Source organism: Nannobrachium achirus (genome assembly GCF_963921795.1).
Source record: "Nannobrachium achirus genome assembly, chromosome: 9".
NCBI classification, from domain to species: Eukaryota; Metazoa; Chordata; class Actinopteri; order Myctophiformes; family Myctophidae; genus Nannobrachium; species Nannobrachium achirus.
This window is the reverse complement of record NC_137818.1, coordinates 58,216,494-58,235,153: the sequence shown is the minus strand read 5'-3', so window position 1 is coordinate 58,235,153 and position 18,660 is coordinate 58,216,494. Positions and strand designations below refer to the sequence as shown.

General features: G+C 40.0%; 1 protein-coding gene across 2 annotated transcripts; it reads right to left on the bottom strand.

Moving 5' to 3' along the window:
- Positions 1-1,138: 1,138 nt before the first annotated feature.
- Positions 1,139-15,771, bottom strand: LOC308291988 (cell division control protein 42 homolog). 2 transcript variants are annotated; one of them, XM_080734171.1, is made up of 6 exons: positions 15,697-15,771; positions 13,669-13,790; positions 12,693-12,765; positions 11,888-11,997; positions 7,619-7,816; positions 1,139-3,181 (listed from the first exon to the last, which is right to left on the bottom strand). In XM_080734171.1, exons 2-6 carry the CDS (start codon positions 13,771-13,773, stop codon positions 3,092-3,094), a joined length of 576 nt encoding a protein of 191 aa, XP_080590297.1. In that variant the 5' UTR covers positions 13,774-13,790; positions 15,697-15,771; the 3' UTR covers positions 1,139-3,091. The 2 variants fall into 2 exon arrangements, with proteins under 2 accessions (XP_080590297.1, XP_080590298.1); XM_080734172.1 differs by lacking the exon at positions 1,139-3,181 and adding an exon at positions 3,837-4,751.
- Positions 15,772-18,660: the final 2,889 nt, after the last annotated feature.

Here is an 18,660-nt window from a genome sequence, read left to right as displayed (position 1 = left end):
TCTTTGGTTATTGATTTTGTTAATACCGCTGAAATATTAGAGGCAGAAATTGTGAAAATAGCCGATCTACATGCTCACAACGCCTCGCGTTGCGAGGCGTTGTGAGCATGTAGATCGGCTATTTTCACAATAAAACCGTGTTATACAAAATTCCTCTACTCTTAGTGCTCATCAGGGTTCAAATATGATTATTTCGGGGGTTGAGAACCACTGGCATACACTACCTGTCTTTGGGCATTGCGCATAGGAGTAAACGACTCGTTATTGAGCTGAATTATTGTTATATAGTCCTGGAAATCGGGTTAAATATTCTGGAAAGGTTTTGGAAATGAATTGGTAAAGATGTGTGGGAACCCTGGGCACATGTGTTGTCTGTGTCTGGTTAAACCCTCTTAATTTATTTTTCAAAAAATGTAATGTATACCAGTAAGACTCCCTAGTCGGGAGATAAGTGATCGTCAGGTCACATGTATACACCGCTTTGTGTGATTTTAGTGCAAAATCTGTAGGCACAGTGTCCAAAAATGTGTTTGTAAAAATCGGCCTGATGGTGGCGCTAAATGGGACATGTTGATGCCAGGACTCTAGACATACTGTGTACCGCTTTGCTCATTTTAGGGCAAAATCTGTAGGAGCAGTATTCAAAAATGTGTTTTGCAAGAATCGGCCTGATGGTGGCACTAGAAGAGGGCCATGTGAGAAATGAGGGGTGGTTGTGGTTTGGCAGCCAAGGAGTGTGTGCAAAGTTTGGCATGGATAGGGGCAACGGTGGCTGAGGTATGAGTAGGGGAAAAGTGTGACGTGACTGACAGACAGCCGGTGGCAAACATTTTGTCCCACATTTCATTGTAATTGACTCCCCAAGAGACATTAACAATACACTCTTGTCTGCCATGTATTTTATTGTAAAAGTTCATTTTGATTTAATGTAAACCGTCTGCATAAAGCGTAGGCTATGCTTTTCTAAAATTGTTTTATCATTCTACTACAAGGTAAAAGTACCCTCCGGATAACATAACTATAGTAGCAAAACAACCAAGCTATCAACTGTGTGAATGAGTTTATGATAAACAGTTTATACCTTTGTGGATATGCATGAGATTCTGTTCAAAAATAAATTGGCTTGTTGGTGAAAATCTTTTAATGGATATACACAATAGCAATGATTTATTCATAATACTGGTTTATGGTAACATTTTATCACAAGCAAGATACAATACAATTTACCTTTAGTAAAATGGAACACAAATCAAATCCTCAGATACATCAGTCATTTTAAATTGTTTTTTAATCGTTTGATTTTCAGCTTCATTTGATTAATTCACCGACGGATGGTTGACACGTATTGATGTGATTTTAAAACGGCATCAATACATGTCAAGTGAATTAAGTGACAAGGTTATTCTCTCAGTAAAGTAATTATTCAAACGGACAGACTGGGTGGTAATGATATTAGACACTTTTTCAAACAGTACCAGTAAAAAAAAGAAAAAAGACTTGATCTGTGTTTAATTGAAGTAGTTCTAAAATGTCCAACTAACCTGCATGGCAATGTAGAGGTAATATTGTGCTTACCGTCACCTCTCAAAGTTAGAATTTAAATGAGTTCACTTTAATGTGTTAAGTGTCAACCACTTTAATGTTTTATGGCGATATTAAGTTTATAGTGTTGATTTTAAACTTAAGAAACAATTTGTATTCCTTCTTTCAGATCTTTCAGGCATTTATCATTTTCAAAACCCTATCTAGGCTTGTGAATCTCTTATTTTAATGGAATATTGCCAATATAGGAAATATAAGAACACAACACTGAGCAATAAGGCCTCAATGTCAGGAATGTTTATGCAATACAAATATAAAACTTAAAGTGTAATTGCATGCAGTGTGGCATTGAATAAAGGCAGCAATAGATGTCAAATAAAATACATCACTTTTCTATTGGAACTGTACTCATCTTGTCTGCGTGCCATTTAGCATGGGCCGTGAACTCCTATCAATCACCGCCAATTAAATATAAGATAATATAAACATTTCAACAGTGGTTCGATAAAAATACCTTTTCAGGGCGTTTTGCGCTTCCACATAAAATCTACTGTATATTATTGTAGAACCCAACCAATATATCGGTCTGACCGTTATTTGACTTTGTGTCATTGGTCTAAAAGTTACAATTTAGTACAATTTTGTCCCATATAAACTTTAATCAAATCCAAGTTTTTCAAATTCTTTTTCACTTTGACAATTTTAGTCAAACTAAAAAATTTGGGCTAAGACCCAAAAATGTGGCATTGGTCAGGCTCTATATTTTAGTGTAAGTTAGCAGGCCTTGGCGCCCAACTAAGTGAATAACTGTAAACATACTGCAGTCCCACTCAAATGTGGTGTGCTTGTACAACACTTGTATATTGTTATATCAACTCGTGAACGGTTACATCTTTAGTATCCAGTGTTCATGTCACTAAAATACCATTCTGGAATTCTCATCTCAACAGTCAAATACTGCCCCTTGAAGGGCAACTTTCCAGATTTGTTTTAACCTGAATCCAAATCCATTCTGTTGTGGAAGAAATGTGTAAAATTGCGCTTTTCGGCACAGTCTATATCAATTGACAGCCATGTAACCAGAGCTCTGTTTGGACACAGAACACATTAGGAAGCATTAAACATGATTTATACTTAGCTGAGTGCACCTAAAATAGCAGATCTACAAGGTCGCCACACATAGCGGATGTGACTTAATGTGAGCTTGTAGATCAGCCATTTTCAGCATTCACAACGCCCACACACACAACTAAGTATAACCCAAGTGTTACGCGCCACATGCCAGGGTGCCCCTCTCACAACAAAACGACGGCATTCAGATTAGAAATCGGCAAAGTTGCGGTTCAAAGTCACGCCAAACACATCAGCTAGTTCGTTTCCGTGTCAAACTCTTACCATAAGGAGGCGCGCCGTTTATTTTTGACGCGCCGACTTATGTGGGAATGGGGTTTTTACAGTAACACTTGGCCTCCTGCAATAGTGTCAGTCTACTGTAGTTATTGGGGTAAACAGGGGGTGGCGGTAGAGGGACAGGGCTGGTGGGGAAAACTCAGAGAAGTGCACATCTACGCCTTTTCTTAGGTTCAGGGGGCTCCAGTGCCGCCAGTATGGCCTCATCAAACACATTCTTTAATCCTTTCTGTGGAAACAAAACATTCACATTCAAAAAAACAAGAACCACCCGCTCGGAAATTATCGACAAAACACGGGCCAGGGAATAGATCAGGGACGTGCTGGGCCCCTGATTCAGCCCAAGAGTTGTAGAGGCCCTCATTGCACGCTATAGAGAGAGATCTCTCGCTATAGCGCTGCTGCTACTCAAAGATTTGCCATTTCAGATCATGACAAGTGACAAGCCAGTGGGCCAATTACATGAGTTATATTTCGTCGTTGTCGGGTGGAAACCTTATGTCCAAAACCGTTTGTTTTGTATTTATCATTTTAAAAATGATTTATACTAGTGAAAACAGCCGATCTACAAGCACACAACGCCTCGCGGTGCGAGGCGTTGTGTGCTTGTAGATCTGCTGTTTCCACTACTTTTGTGTAAACAGTTTAATTTTTACTTTTGTGCAAACAGTTTAATTTTTTCCTAATGGCCGGCATGGACCGTCCGGGAATGAATCAGCCGTTCGGGAGTTGTCCCGCTTTTCCCAGCACGTCCCTGGAATAGATTGTAAGATTAAAATTCCAACTTGAACTGGAGCCGAGGACTCAGAATGTCCCTTTATTCAAATTAACAGTAACAAGATTACCCCCATAACGTTCGACTAGTTTGTATAAGGACAAAGAGCTGATGGAAAAGCTTTGATCTGGCAATAAGGAAAAACAAGAGTGGATCTATAAATAAATAAATACAGACAGGATGTAGTATAAAGCTTGATTTATACTTAATTGTGAAATAGCAGATTTACAAGATCTGCGGCGCTATGTCACGCACTGACAAATGCCAATCTACAAGCTCACGGCCAGCGTGTAGATCTGCTATTTCCGGTGCTTTGCAAGGACACAAACAAAAATAGTATAACTGAGTCAATAACAGAATTTAAAAATGAAAAATACTTCTGCTATGCACGCCCAAATGTAAACGTTTATTCATACTGTACTTCAGTGGTTCTCAAAGTGGATTCCAGGGACTCTGTGGGTTCCTTTTACGGGGTCTAAATTGACCCATACAAGTGTACTGACAGTGTACAAATGGACGGGTTCATTTGGTTCCATTTGTACACTGTCAGAGTTAAGGGGAGACCCTGAAATTTAGAAATTTGAGAAACACTGCTGTACTTCATTGCACAACACTCCCCGCGACAAAAATGAAGTACCCTACAATTCCACATCATTATATCATCAAGTGACAAAGTATAAATTAAACCGGTATTGAGAACAACAGAGAGATGAAAAGTAAAGATTGGCACGGTTATGATAAAGGACAAGGCAGCATGGGCTAATTGAGATTAGGCCTAGTTCAAACAAAAAGCAGACACAGAACAGATGGCGGAGTGTTAATAGGCATACATTTCAGACGGGGGCCATCGTGATTATTTCGGTTGACAAAAAGACATTTCTTTACTGTGAAATAAGCAGCAGACAAGAGGCAAAAAGCGAGATTGAAGGAGACATCAGAACAGACAGCACTTTCTCTTTCTCTGAGTTTCGGGGGGCTCTAACGCGGCTAGGATAGCCTCATCGAAAACGTTCTTCAGTCCCCGCTACAGTGGGAGAAAAAAGGAGGAGGAGATGGGGTGAACAACACTGGAGTTAGTTAGAGGCCAAGTCGGAAAGGAGTTAGCAAAGAAGACAGCCACAGCAAACCGTTCGGTGTCTGACGGGTGGAAACCTTTTTTTTTGTCCAACCGAAATTGAAAAGAAGTAAAAAATGTGTTCCAATGGATAAAATGTGGTTGTATCCTTTTAATTTAGTCAAAAGTAAAAATACTTTTCATTGGTTGAATATAAATAAAACCCAAAGCAAGAACTAACCCCTTTTCAACCTGGTGTCCCTATGCTGACCATGTCACTATAGGTGAAACTTTTCAAAATACTTTTCCAAAATAGCAAAATATGGAGATAAGGTTTCCCGCCCCGACAGCCACCAAATCCTTTTAGCAGGGTTAAGCTGGCAGCATACTTCAGCAGAACGTTGTTTTAGTATCATTTTGTTTTGAACCAAACAAGTTCCCTGCGGACAAAATTGTCCTTTAGTCAGTGCTGCTCCGCTTTGAGTGCTGAATGTTAGACCATGCATTGAATACAGTGCTGATTTTTGCCACCATTTGTTTCTATCATGAGCTCCTTTTTTGGATAGTTAGAATAACTTGGAGCTGCAAGAACTGCCAAAAGAACTTCGGAAGTTCAATGTTTGTTTGTTTTCTCCACAACTACGTCATTTTGTGCAAGAAGTATGCTGCAGCATTAATGCAATTATCTAATAGGGCTGGGCGATATGGACAAAATCAAATATCATGATATTTATGACCAAATACCGTATATAAGGGTCATTTGTGTACGGTGTGATGTCATACTGATGTCAGCAGTGTGATGTCATACTGATGTCAGCAGCTATGTCTCTATATATGGAGTTATATGTTGTTCGTGTCCAAATATGGGGCTTGTGAGGTCAGACTTAGTGAGATTCGTCGGTTATCTCCATATATGGAGGGATGTGTTGGTTATCTCCATATCTGGAGATTCAACCTTCAACGTGTAACTATGGCTACCTAACGACTAGCCACATGACGTGAAGGTGAGTGAGGGTCTTTGTAACAGCCACCCCCAGATTTCCCGTGGAAATCTGTACAATATCGAGAAGGCCCGAACGGAAACTCTTAGTCAACTGGCCACCCCATCAAAGAGTAAAGGGACATCAAGGCCTCTCTCTTGTCAATGGGCTGGTGTCGGCCACCCCGTACGGGTTCTAGTCTGAGGTGATAGCCTGCCACCCCGTTAGTAGGCAGGGGTCCCGACAAGCCAAGGGGTCGATTGCACCAGCTTCCTCCTGCCGCATGTGCCAGCATGACTCACACCATCCTTCCTAGACGATTTTGACATCTTGTTACTAATCTGTCGGTAGATAATGCCGGTCTTATATAAGGGTAATTTGTGTACGGTGTGATGTCATAAGCAGTGTGATGTCATACTGATGCGGAGATATGAGCAGGGCAAAGGTGTGACGTGTGACGTGTGACCGACCGACGGACGGACGGCCGGTGGAGGTTTTGATACTAAACTGCGACCTGACGGTCGCAAATATTGTGGAAAAAAAACTAGCTAAAACACAAGCTCACAACACATGGTATTGCGATGCTTTGTGAACTTGTACATCAGCTATTTCTCTCTTTCTTTTAACATTTCTAAGTATAAAAAGGGTTATTAAAGTTATTAAAACCAGCAAAAGACAACACCTACAGTATGTCACAATATTATGATATCCAAAATCCCTATGTAGTCTAATCACAATATCGATATAATATCAATATATTGCCCAGCCCTACTATCTAACACAGTGTTTCTCAACCTCTGTCCCTGGGGACCTTTGGTGTGCCCCTTGAAACTGTTTGAAAGCCAGTATTGTATTTATAATTTAAAAAATGATTTTAAAGGGATATTACACTTTCAAAAAACTTTTGGTCATTGTATGGTCTAATCAGGCTTGTATGAACACCCTGAACAGTTTTTAATTTGCTTCATTCAGTATTTAGATATTTGATGTAAATGTTACCAGCTCCAACACGCCCAGGCCCTCTCCACATACACACCCATTGTAACTTCAAACTCCATTTTAACCATGATAGATTCATTAAAAACACCCATTTTTTTTTCTGGTGACTCATAATACCCTCCTAATACGTGAGCAGACCGTGTTTTTTCAATAACCTTTTTCATTTATTTTCAATAAAATATTATTGTATTTAATGTTTTCCATTTTCCCAAAGAATTATTAAAAATAAAAGAAAAAAGTTATTGAAAAAACACGGTCTGCTCACGTATTAGGAGGGTATTATGAGTCACCAGAAAAAATAATGGGTGTTTTTGATGAATCTATCATGGTTAAAATGGAGTTTGAAGTTACAATGGGTGTGTATGTGGAGAGGGCCTGGGCGTGTTGGAGCTGGTAACATTTACATCAAATATCTAAATACTGAATGAAGCAAATTAAAAACTGTTCAGGGTGTTCATACAAGCCTGATTAGACCATACAATGACCAAAAGTTTTTTGAAAGTGTAATATCTCTTTAACTAGTGAAAACAGCCGATCTACAAGCACACAACGCCTCGCGGTGCGAGGCGTTGTGTGCTTGCAGATCTGCTGTTTTCACTACTGTTGTGCAACAGCCTTGTATGATGAAGCAGGGCTTTACTTTGCGAAGAAACATACAAATTTGAAACTTAGAGATACAAGGTTTCTTCCCAACAGTGACAATATTTACACCCTCGTATTATGTTGGTGTGCCCATGGATTCTTGGGACATGAAAAGTTTGCCCATGCAGAAAAAAGGTGGGGAAACACTACTCTAACATTCATGACATACACGTCCCTCACCAACAATGTCAAATGTGATTCAACTTAAGGTCTTACCTGTGTCAGAGCTGAACACTCCACGTATTTGACAGCCTTGAGGTCCCGGGCCAGCTTCTCTGCCGTCTCGGGGGTGATGGGTTTCTGTTTGTTCTTGGCCAGCTTCTCCACCGTGGAGGGGTCATCCCGCAGGTCTATCTGGGTTCCTACCAGCAGGAAGGGGGTCTTGGGACAGTGGTGAGTTATTTCAGGGACCCACTGTTGGAAGACACAAGGGGAAAAAAGAGGATTTAATCATAGTCCGATCTCTGATGGGTAAAGACGATTGTGGCAAAAGCTGGACTGTTCCCATAACAAAATAAAATAAAACATAGTAGTATCGGTAGTCTGCTTTTGATCTTTCATCCATACTAAACACAGAAGTTCTTGGACTTAAAGACTTAAGGTGGTTCCACACTACGCGCGGTCACCGCCTCCTAGCAATTCATTTTCAATGAGAGGTGGGCGGCTTTTTCGGCCGCGCAGCGAAGTTTTGGGGCGGCGAGGCCGCCCCAAAACGTGAAATCCACCGCGAGCGTGCTCGTTTGTGCATGCGTACGCGGGTGGTGAGAGACGGATTGTGTTCATCTTTGTGAAATACCGCGCGCCGTTTACTCACTGAGCAAGTATGTTTGTGTCTCACCGCGGTGCGGCCACCGCTGATCCTAGCGGCAGTCCTGACGGCAATCGCGCCTAGTGTGGAGGGCACCTTATTCAGTGAATTATTTCAGTGAATAAAATGTTATTGTATTCTATCGTTATTGTGATGTTATTATGTTGTTAGGTCCCCCTCGAAAACTAGATGCTGCATCTCAAGGGGCTTATCTTCTAGTTAAATCTCAAAATAAATAAATGTTATCCGAATGGTAGATTGAGTTACAAGGATACAATTCTGGTGGTTGAATTTGGTCTCCCTGCTATTCTATTGAGACATTAAGATCCTGTGTCTGAGTTGGACCGTTGGACGCAATCCTGTGTTTTCTGGTTTGACAAACTGAAGATCAAAAATACTATTTCCCAGGTAAGCAGGCAGGCTCAGTCGTATAAATGTCAGCACTTGTGCAGGAGACCCGGGTTCAAATCCAGGCTAGAACGGAAACATATAGTGCAGCTTTAATCCATTTAGAACGGGTACACATTATTGGGTATCATTATTGTATGCTTTAACTATTGAAAATTAGCAGGTATACAAGCTCACAGCGCGGCACCGAGTGCTATTTTTGAAAAGATCTTGAAAATGACAATTTTGACCCGATTCTATAAGTGTCTTTTGAATCCTTCTGCGATTCTTTTGAAAAACCTATGTTTCTATGTCAGCAATCTGGCTAGCCATCGTCAAAGAAAAGGTCCTTTTCACTTCAACTGGAGCTCAGTTAGTCTGTTCTTGAGAGACTATGTCAGTGGTTCACAAACCTTTTCATATGAAGGACCCCCAAAATGATATTTATTTGGCCACAGACCCGCATCTCAAAATATTTAGTTCCAGGGACCCCCCCCCCCCCCCCCCCCCCAGAAGCAACATTTGAGTTACAAACGTTCGCTTTGAAAATAAATATATTCAAAGATTTGCACGCATTTTCACGACTCAATAGTTAAAGCATTCAATAATTCTAGGCCTAAATGGGTTAAATGCTATTGTTGAGAGTATTGCATTCCCGTATTCGTGGTGCATTTCCTACTGAAACTGTAGCCGAACGCACCTCAGCCAGTCACAGCGATGTGGACAGGGTTGAACGGCATGGATCATTTCAACCTCCAAGCACCGTACAGCTGCACGTCATTTACCCGGCTATGAGCGCTCATCCTGGGCATGGACAGAACCATGACCCACCTGGAGGCTACCTCACTCAGTAAAAAGATTCTAAAGATTCGTTTTGGGGCTTTTATGCCTTTATCGATAAGATAGTAGACCGACAGGGTGACACGCGGCAAAGGTCGTCCGGATCGGGAATCGAACCGGCGACACCACCAGGCATCCATGCCTATGTGGCAATACCTAAGTGGTATGTGCCTGGACCAGTAGGCCAGCGGGCGCCCCAGTAAAAAGATTCTAACAAGGCAATGCTGAATAGAGTTTCTGTTGCTGCATTGCCTATCTCTGGCCTCTCAAACATCTAAATTAAAAATGCAACACTGCCCTCTAGTGTCTAGAATAAAGATTAACAGCTCTGCGTGGAACAGTGATTGACAGGTGCAGGTCATGATACGTATGGGGTGTAAATGGTTGGTACCTGCTAATGTAGTTTTGAGAAGCAATTCAGATTGGACTTTTGATATAAAAAATACACAAAAAGGGAAATTCTCCTATTTTTATCTGTGTCCCCAATATGACCACGGATCTGCTCCAAAAGGGTGAAAAACATATTTTTCATTTCAGCTCATCTTTAATGCCCTTGTGAACCAAGTTATTTTTACATCTGACAGAGGACGGTTGGTACATTAACCCATTCAGGCCTAGAATTATTGAATGATTTAACCAGTGAAAAATAGCAGATATACAAGCTCACAGCGCGGCACCGAGTGCGGCGCTGCGAGCTCGTAGATCTGCTATTTTTGAAAAAGTCGTGAAAATGTGGGCAAATCTTTGAATATATGGATTTTCAAAGCGAACGTTTGTAAATAAAATTTTGCTTCTGGGTGGTCCCTGGAACTAAATATTTTGAGATGGGGGTCCGTGGCCAAATAAATATCTTTTTGGGGGTCCTTCACGTGAAAAGGTTTGAGAACCACTGACATAGTATTCTCTCAAGAACAGACTAACTGAGCTCCAGTTAAGTGAAAAGGACCTTTTCTTTGACGATGGCTATAGCCAGATTGCTGACATACTGTAGAAACATAGGTTTTTTTCAAAGAATCTTAGAAGGATTCAAAAGACACTTATAGAATCGGGCCAAAATTCAAATTTTCGCGATTTTTCAAAAATAGCAGATCTACAAGCTCGCAGCGCGGCACTCGGTGCCGCGCTGTGAGCTTGTATATCTGCTGTTTTTCAATAGTTAAAGCATAAAATAATGATACACAATAATGTGTAGCCGTTCTGACTGAGTTAAGCAGCATCAGCAAGGCAGGTTAATCATCAAACATCTGGATGGGCAGCCGCTTAAAGGGACAGACGATTGGAGTGAACTGATGGAACAGGCACTATCACAATTAATCTAAGATTAACATCATTATTTTAGGCATGACACAATAAGAAATGTAATCGATAATTGATTGTTCTACTTAAACAACAGGTTTAGTGATGAGTAACATTACTAAAACAGATATTTAATAAGCCATTTACAACCAAAATGTGAAGGCACGTCTTTGTTAGATTTAATACAATTAAAAGGTATGTTTTTGACTGCTGTCTCTCTGTCTCGGTTCAGATAACTTGAGCATTTACCATTGCCATTTAAAACTTAATTACCTTATTTTAGCATAATTTGGAGTAAAAATTAATCATATTTAATAATCTATAGAAGAATTGACATATTAATCAACTATCATGATATTTTTGTTCAATGTTCAGCCCAACATGGACGCTAGGTAACTGGTTTCATGTTGGTTAACCCATTAAAACCAGCAAAGGATCGTGTCATTTTAAGATTTTAGCATTGGCTATTAAAAAATAGCAAATATACAAGATCACAGCGCATCACTTCGTGCCGCGCTGCAAGCTTGTACATCTACCATTTCTGATCATTAAAAAAAATGATTTAGAAGGCACTTATCAGGGGTTGACACTAAGGTCTCAGAGGCATTTGCCCGTCAGGCAAGTACAGGTCATTATCTACTTGCCCAAAGGTCATGCCCACTTGCCCGAAAAGTAAATCGTCCATTATAAAATGATAGGTAAGATTTTAATTACCGCTCAATCAATACTATAATAATAATTATTTCTTTACTTTCTGGGGCTGTGCGATATAAATGTCATACTGTACCTCAATACTTACAAATCCAAATACCTACATAGCTATGATTGAATATTTCTATGGTTTCACACTTTTTTTAAGTGTAGCAACAATAAAAACAGCAATCGGTGCTCTTATTATACATTCCGCAGACCAGAAGACAGAGCTCTGGCCATGCACGTTCAGGTGTTTAGACAGATATCTGCTGACTGTTGTGTCCCCTCTCAAATGAGCACTTGCCTGGTCGGTCAACCTGAAAGCAATCTTCACCTGCCCGAAAGTTTCATTTACCTGCCGGGGGCAGGTGGGCAAGCCTTAGTGCCAACGCCTGCTTATAGAACCTGCCCCAGGTGTTAACAGGTTTTAATAGCCTGGAGGAGGAGCAGAATGGACTAACCTTCTCTTTGACGTTCTCAAAGGAGGAGGGGGAAACCACGGAGAAGCAGACCAGGAACACGTCTGTCTGAGGATAGCTCAGTGGTCGTAACCTGTCGTAGTCCTCCTGACCTGCACACAGAACAGCAACAACAACATCACACACTCTGACTGAATAGTTCTAAAATCAATACATGTCGGGTGGAAACCTTGTATGTCCAAAACCGGTTGTTTTGTATTTATCATTTTTAAAATGATTTAAACTAGTGAAAACAGCCGATCTACAAGCACACAACGCCTCGCGGTGCGAGGCGTTGTGTGCTTGTAGATCAGCTGTTTTCACTACTTTTGTGCGACGGCTTTGTGTGATGAAGCAGGGCTTTGCTTTGCGAAGAAATTTACAAATTTGAAACTTGGAGATACGAGGTTTCTGCCCGACAGTGACGATATACTTTGTGGCAACGATGAATAGTGGAAATAGCCAATCTACAAGCACATTGCGACCATTGTGAGCTTGTATGTCTGATTTACATTTAGACTGATTTAGGCATTTTTATTTTGTTTAAAATAAAAAATATTTTTTTCTTTTTACATTTCTTTTGGAATGACACCGGATTGAAAGTGGTTAAAGCCTGTGTTATACTTCGTCGTATGAAGGTAGCCCGATCTAATAAGCTCACAAGGTGTTGTGCATTAATTTCACTCGGGGTATACAGACTCGGACTCGCCCCTCAAAGACTCTAGACTCGACTCGGACTCGAGCTCAAAGACCTGTGGGCATCTCTGGTGTGAATTAAGAAGAAGACGACGTGACAAAAGAGTCTTACCTGCTGTGTCAAATAATCCTAGGGTGTAGGGTTCACCCCCAATCATTACAGTTACTGCATAGTTATCAAACACCTGCATTCACACAATGACAAAGAAGAAATGACAGTTAACACTAACGTTCACTCACTAAACTCTGCAGTTAATTAAAATACATGTTAAAGGAGTAGTTCCCCCCAAAAAGGACTTCTTTTCTATCAACTACACACCCCTTGAAGCCTTGAATTCATGGGGTATCACTGTGTGTAATAAACCATATTCACACCTCGGCCATCTTGTATTGCGTCACCACATGGGGTGGTAACACGCCTGAGCCTGCATTACAAACCAATATAATTTCTGTTCCATCAATTTCTTTTGACCAAATCGACAAATGGGTAGATGACAACGTCAACATCCCCAGAAGGATTCAGAAGAAGGGCTAGAGTAAGTGGATTGAAGAGTACATTCAAGGTAAGTTAGATTGAGCAACATTACTATGTACAAAGACTTGCTACAGTATCTGTGCAGTGCTTGCTCCACTGTCATATTAACTTACTGAATCATGGTGTTTCCATATTAATCATGAATCAATCTTAACAAATAATTAATATGACGGCAGAGTAAGCACTGCACAGATAGCGAGTCTTTGTACACTGTAACATAGCAACTTAACTTACCTTGAATATCATGGATGTACCCTTCAATCCAGTTATTCTAGCCCTTCTTTTGAATCCCTTTTGGGGATGTTGACTTTGTCATCTGACCATTTGTCAATTTGGTCAAAATAAATTGGTGGAACAGAACGCATATTTTGGGACCATCGCCCCATTGTTTACAATGGTTTGTAATGCAGGCTCAGACATGTTGCCACCCCATGTGGTGACGCAATCCAAGATGGCCGCTGTGTGAATATGGTCTATTGATAGAAAATAAGTCATTTCTTGAGGTTTTTTTATGGCGTATTTTTGAATGCGAAGTGACGTTTGGTTTACTCACTGTTGGTACATATTCAGAGGGGAATTTGTTGGTGGTGTATGAAATCAATAGACAGGTCTTTCCCACGGCTCCGTCTCCGACCACAACACATTTGATAGTCTGCATGTCTGCGTTTACGAGACCTGAAGGAGAACACACACACACACACACACACACACACACACACACACACACACACACACACACACACACACACACACACACACACACACACACACACACACACACACACACACACACACACACACACTCTTGCCATCATGTTTGACAAGCCATTGCCATCAAGCTGAGTCAAGTGACATCTCATCATTGTTGATTTTGTTGACTAAAACTATGACGAAAAATGTTTTTCAACTGACGAAAACTAATTAAAAACTAAGCTGTGATGACTAAAACTAAGACTAAATATATTGACAATTTCGTCAACAAAATAAAAACTAGACAAAAACGTTAGGGAGGGAGTAGTGGAGGAGAAAGTCATTTTATGTTTGGTTGGTTTTGAGGTGTAGCGTCATTACGATGCCATCAAGGCCCGCCAAATTACATTTCAGTTGACTAAATCAACTGTAGATTTAGTCGACTAAAATTTGACTGAAACTAAAACTTTTCAGGTGACTAAATTATGACTAAAATTAAATTACATGTTATTCAAAAGACTATGACTAAAACTAAATCCAAATTTGCTGTCATAAACAAACACTACATCTCATTGCTGTCGGTCAGAAACCTTGGATCTTTTTCTTTTGTTTTGTCCAGTGGTGGAAAGTAACTAAATAGATTTACGTAAGTACTGTACTTAACAATTTTGAGATTTGTACTTTTCTTGAGTAATTCCAATTTCCAATACGGTTTCAACTCCACTACATCTCAGAAGCAAATATTGCACTTTTACTGCACTACAATTAATAGTAAACTTTAGTTACTTTGTACATTTAGATTATTAAATTAAAGCCATTTGAAAATAGCTGATCTACAAGCTTGTAAATCTAACATGAAATGGGACATTCTGCAGGGTGAGTACTTTTACTTTTGTTTCTTTACGTACATTATGATGCCAATACTTTTGTACTTGTACTACTTCCAGACTTCTACTTGCAACAGTTTTATACATTGCAGTATTAACATACAAACTACAGTTTAAAAAACAACATCCATCATATTTATTTGTATACGACTTAAGAAATATAATTTGCTGAAAATAATCACATTATAAATCACAGTAATCGTTATCAAGTCTAATCGTGGGGTTTTAACTAGTAGTGATCGACACAGTTTGCATTAATCAACACATTCACAAAATGCAGCACTTTAGGACCCCACCCAACAAATAAATCTCTCTCTCACACTCACACACACACACACACACACACACACACACACACACACACACACACAGACACACACACACACACACACACACACACACTCTAAAGGCCTGTGAAAATAAGCAGGCTGCTTTGACCAGATTATAACATGTAGTTTCAGGCAGTTTGTTCCAGAGAAGTGGAGGTTAGCATCATGGTGACTAAAATGCATCCTCACCACCACAAGCAGATGTTACTGTAGCTACAATTAAAGAGTGTCTCTCTGTGCTCGTCTGAGAGATGTGATTATGTATTGATTACTGGTGTAAAATGACTGGCACAGACAGTGGACAGACTGTGATTGTCACAACACATCCATCCATCACTGCTGCTCTGCTGTCACATCTAATGTTTGCTAACCAACCAGTAGCTGCCTTTTCAAGCCAAGCAATTAATGAATGGATCAATCAATACATAAATAAATCACACGATCCAAATCACAATCTTCATCATCATCTTCACAGTGATTATAAGCTAATGCTAGCTAACTACTGTAGCTAAAGACAGTTTTTTAACATCAACCCAGCCCGAGCATTGCTGACTATACAACCGTTGAGTCTTTATTATGTGAACCCCCGGCTAACACGCATTGTAAATAAGAGGGTGTATTAACTGTAGGAGTAGTTTTGACGCTATGTTATGTTGATCATACAGTTTACAGTACCTGATGATGTGTTGTTTTATTTTTTCTTTAGCCGGGCGTTGGCAGCAGCAGCAGTAGCTTATTGAGGCGGTGACGTCAACCTCCACACTCTAGAGGTGGGACGTTCGCGAACGAATCGAGTCTTTTGAACGGCTTGAAATGAACGATGGGATCCGGTTCGCAGACTGGGAGCCGTTCCTTTCTAATGAACAGAAGTGCAGAACAGTGTGTAAAAAGTACTCAAATTCTCTACTCAAGTAAAAGTATCATGTTGATATACTCTGCCACAAGTTGAAGTTTGGAATTCAAAATGTAAAGTACGCTACACAAGTATTGGTATCAAAATTAATGTACCAATAGTAGAAGGTACTCATTATACAGAATGTCCCATTTCACAAGTTTTCCAATGAATAAAATGTAGAAAAATCATTAGAAAATAGCAGATCTACAAGCAGATCTACAAGCAGAAAATAGCCGATCTACAAGCTTACAATGCGTCGCAACGCGCGACGCATTGTGAGCTTGTAGATCGGCTATTTTCAAATGGCAGAAATGTAAATATGGCAGAAATGTATATAGGGTTTAGGTAGCCTAATTTGTAATCATAAATTCATAATCAAAAAATTAAAATTAGCCAGTCTTTTGAACGGCTCTTAAGGAACGGATTCCAGAGATCTGGCTCACTTCAAAGAACCATAAATCCCATCTCTACTTCTTGTCGTTCATTTCCGGCAGATCACAGAGGCGCCTGGGCACAGCACTGCCCCCTGTAGTCTGAAAAGCGTAAATTCAGTTAAATTCAATTCAAAGGAGTGTGTTTTTTGGAGCTGTGTGAAGCACAGGCTCCCTATACGTGGCCGTGTGGGTCTGTCTGTGTGTCTGTGTGTCTGTCTGTGTGTCTGTATGTAGCCTGAACTTCCTAAACTTCGGCACGCTACTAGTCCCACAGTTTTGCCACCACACACTCGCGCCATATGTCAAATCGACCGGCTTACTCGGGAATCGTGGGCTAGTAACTTGCTAAGAGAAAGGTTCAATAGTTTAATTGATATTAATTTATTAGTGAATTAATTTTCCCCATTGACTTATAATGGGAATCGCAAAAACTCTCATTCAATTATTTGTCTCTCGCAAACCATAGGGGCTAGAGTTTCAAGACTTGGAGAGGAGGTTCATAATGATTTCAAGGATTAAATAAAAAATAATTGTGTCATTTGGCCGCATGGTGGCGCCATAACACCCCACTTTACGTTTTGGCCTGTAACTCTTGAACCGTAGGTCGGAAAATTAAAAATATTTTTTCCCTGGATTCCTTGGGTCATGACGCATCTCCCCATATAGGCCACGCCCATTTGCGCCATGATAGATTTTCCGCCATCTTGAATTTTCTCCAAAACACACTTTTTGCTCCTTTTCCTACATATTTTCTTCAAATGTCACAAAAATCGGTACACATGATCCACACACACACACACACACACACACACACACACACACACACACAGCTCCACTTCACACGGGTGTGATTTTTTTATTTTATTTTTATGATTGATTGAAGAGTTTATTAGCAGTTTGCAATAGAAAAAGGTACAGTTTCATGACAGCACAAATCACTAGTACAAGGTCAACTAAAAGGAGATCTAGTAGGCTTTACGGCTTATTTACACAGGAACCACTTTATTTTTGTGGTTGTGTTCCAGTCTCTAGCCTTCTTTTATGAAAACTGTTCTTGCTGCTGTGTTTGCACATTGTTGTATTTCACCCAGTAGGTATATGGGAGTTTTTTCAAACAGATGATCAAAACGGGTCCTACAGAGATCTCCATATATGGGCATAAAATGGATGCAGACAGACAGATAACTCCATATGGGCATAAATGGACACAGGCAAACAATGGTCAAAACGGGTCCTACAGAGATCTCCATATATGGGTATAAAATGGACGCAGACAGACAGATATCAGAGATCTCCATATATGGGCATAAAATGGACACAGACAGACAGATACAGAATACAGATATCTCCATATATGGGCATAAATGGACACAGGCAAACAGAGTTTGCAAGAAATAATGTGTAATAATGTGTTGTTCCAGGTGTTAATGGGTTAATTGAAGATAGTATACTAGGCTTACAACATTAGGATATGACTGTTCATTTAGAGCTTTAAAGGGATCTGATGTTGTCAAATTGTTGACAGTCAGTGACACACATATTTAACTCTTTTATCAATGGAAATGTGCTGTAGGGTAGGAACTCAGCTTTATTTAACATAAAGCTATCCCCATACACCAATTTGATGATCCTGCAATCTGTGGACTCTCTGTGGACCCATGTCCATCTTACCCATCATCTCAAAGGTGACTGAAATGCTAACCTACTACAACCAATAGTTGAGCTATATTGATGAGAACAAAATATAATATAAACACCAATATGGAATCAACAGAGTTTATTTTTTAACGGTTGTTACATGAAAATATCACAAATATGCATGAAATAATTGTGGACTTATTAGTTGAACGTCTGATACTGCTGTCTCATTGAGGACCACTTTTAATTCAGATTGAACAAAGAGCAAACAACCTAACATAGAAATAACCAGTTACTAGTTATACACAAATCTTCTTCTTCTTTCGTGTATCATTGTCCTTGATGATTGGTTGTCGATAGATTTCTTGTTACTTAGGGAGGCCATGAGGTGGCTGTCGTCTTTTCCCCCTTGTTGACATTGGCCTAGGCAGGGTTTGAACCTCACCTTTAGCATGAAGGGCATCTGCACTAACCACTACACCACACGGCCCAAACACAAATCTATAAAATGTCTTTATTCATGTTGCAAATGGCTATACTGACTTCTTACATTATAGATAAAAAAGATGATTGATGGTCTTGTATTGTTCTCATTTTCCTTCATATTATTCTTCAACCACACAACATAGTCAAATGTCAATGCAAAACAAAGCAACATTATGATAAATAGGA

Bases quoted from the DNA above. Each gene is read 5' to 3' on its own strand.
- LOC308291988 (XM_080734171.1), bottom strand. From the start codon at position 13,773: ATGCAGACTATCAAATGTGTTGTGGTCGGAGACGGAGCCGTGGGAAAG. The intron at 11,998-12,692 runs GTAAGACTCTTT...TTCTGTGTGCAG, and splicing joins AGGATTATTTGACACAGCAG to GTCAGGAGGACTACGACAGG. The intron at 3,182-7,618 runs GTAAGACCTTAA...TTGTTTCCACAG, and splicing joins AGTGTTCAGCTCTGACACAG to AAAGGATTAAAGAATGTGTT.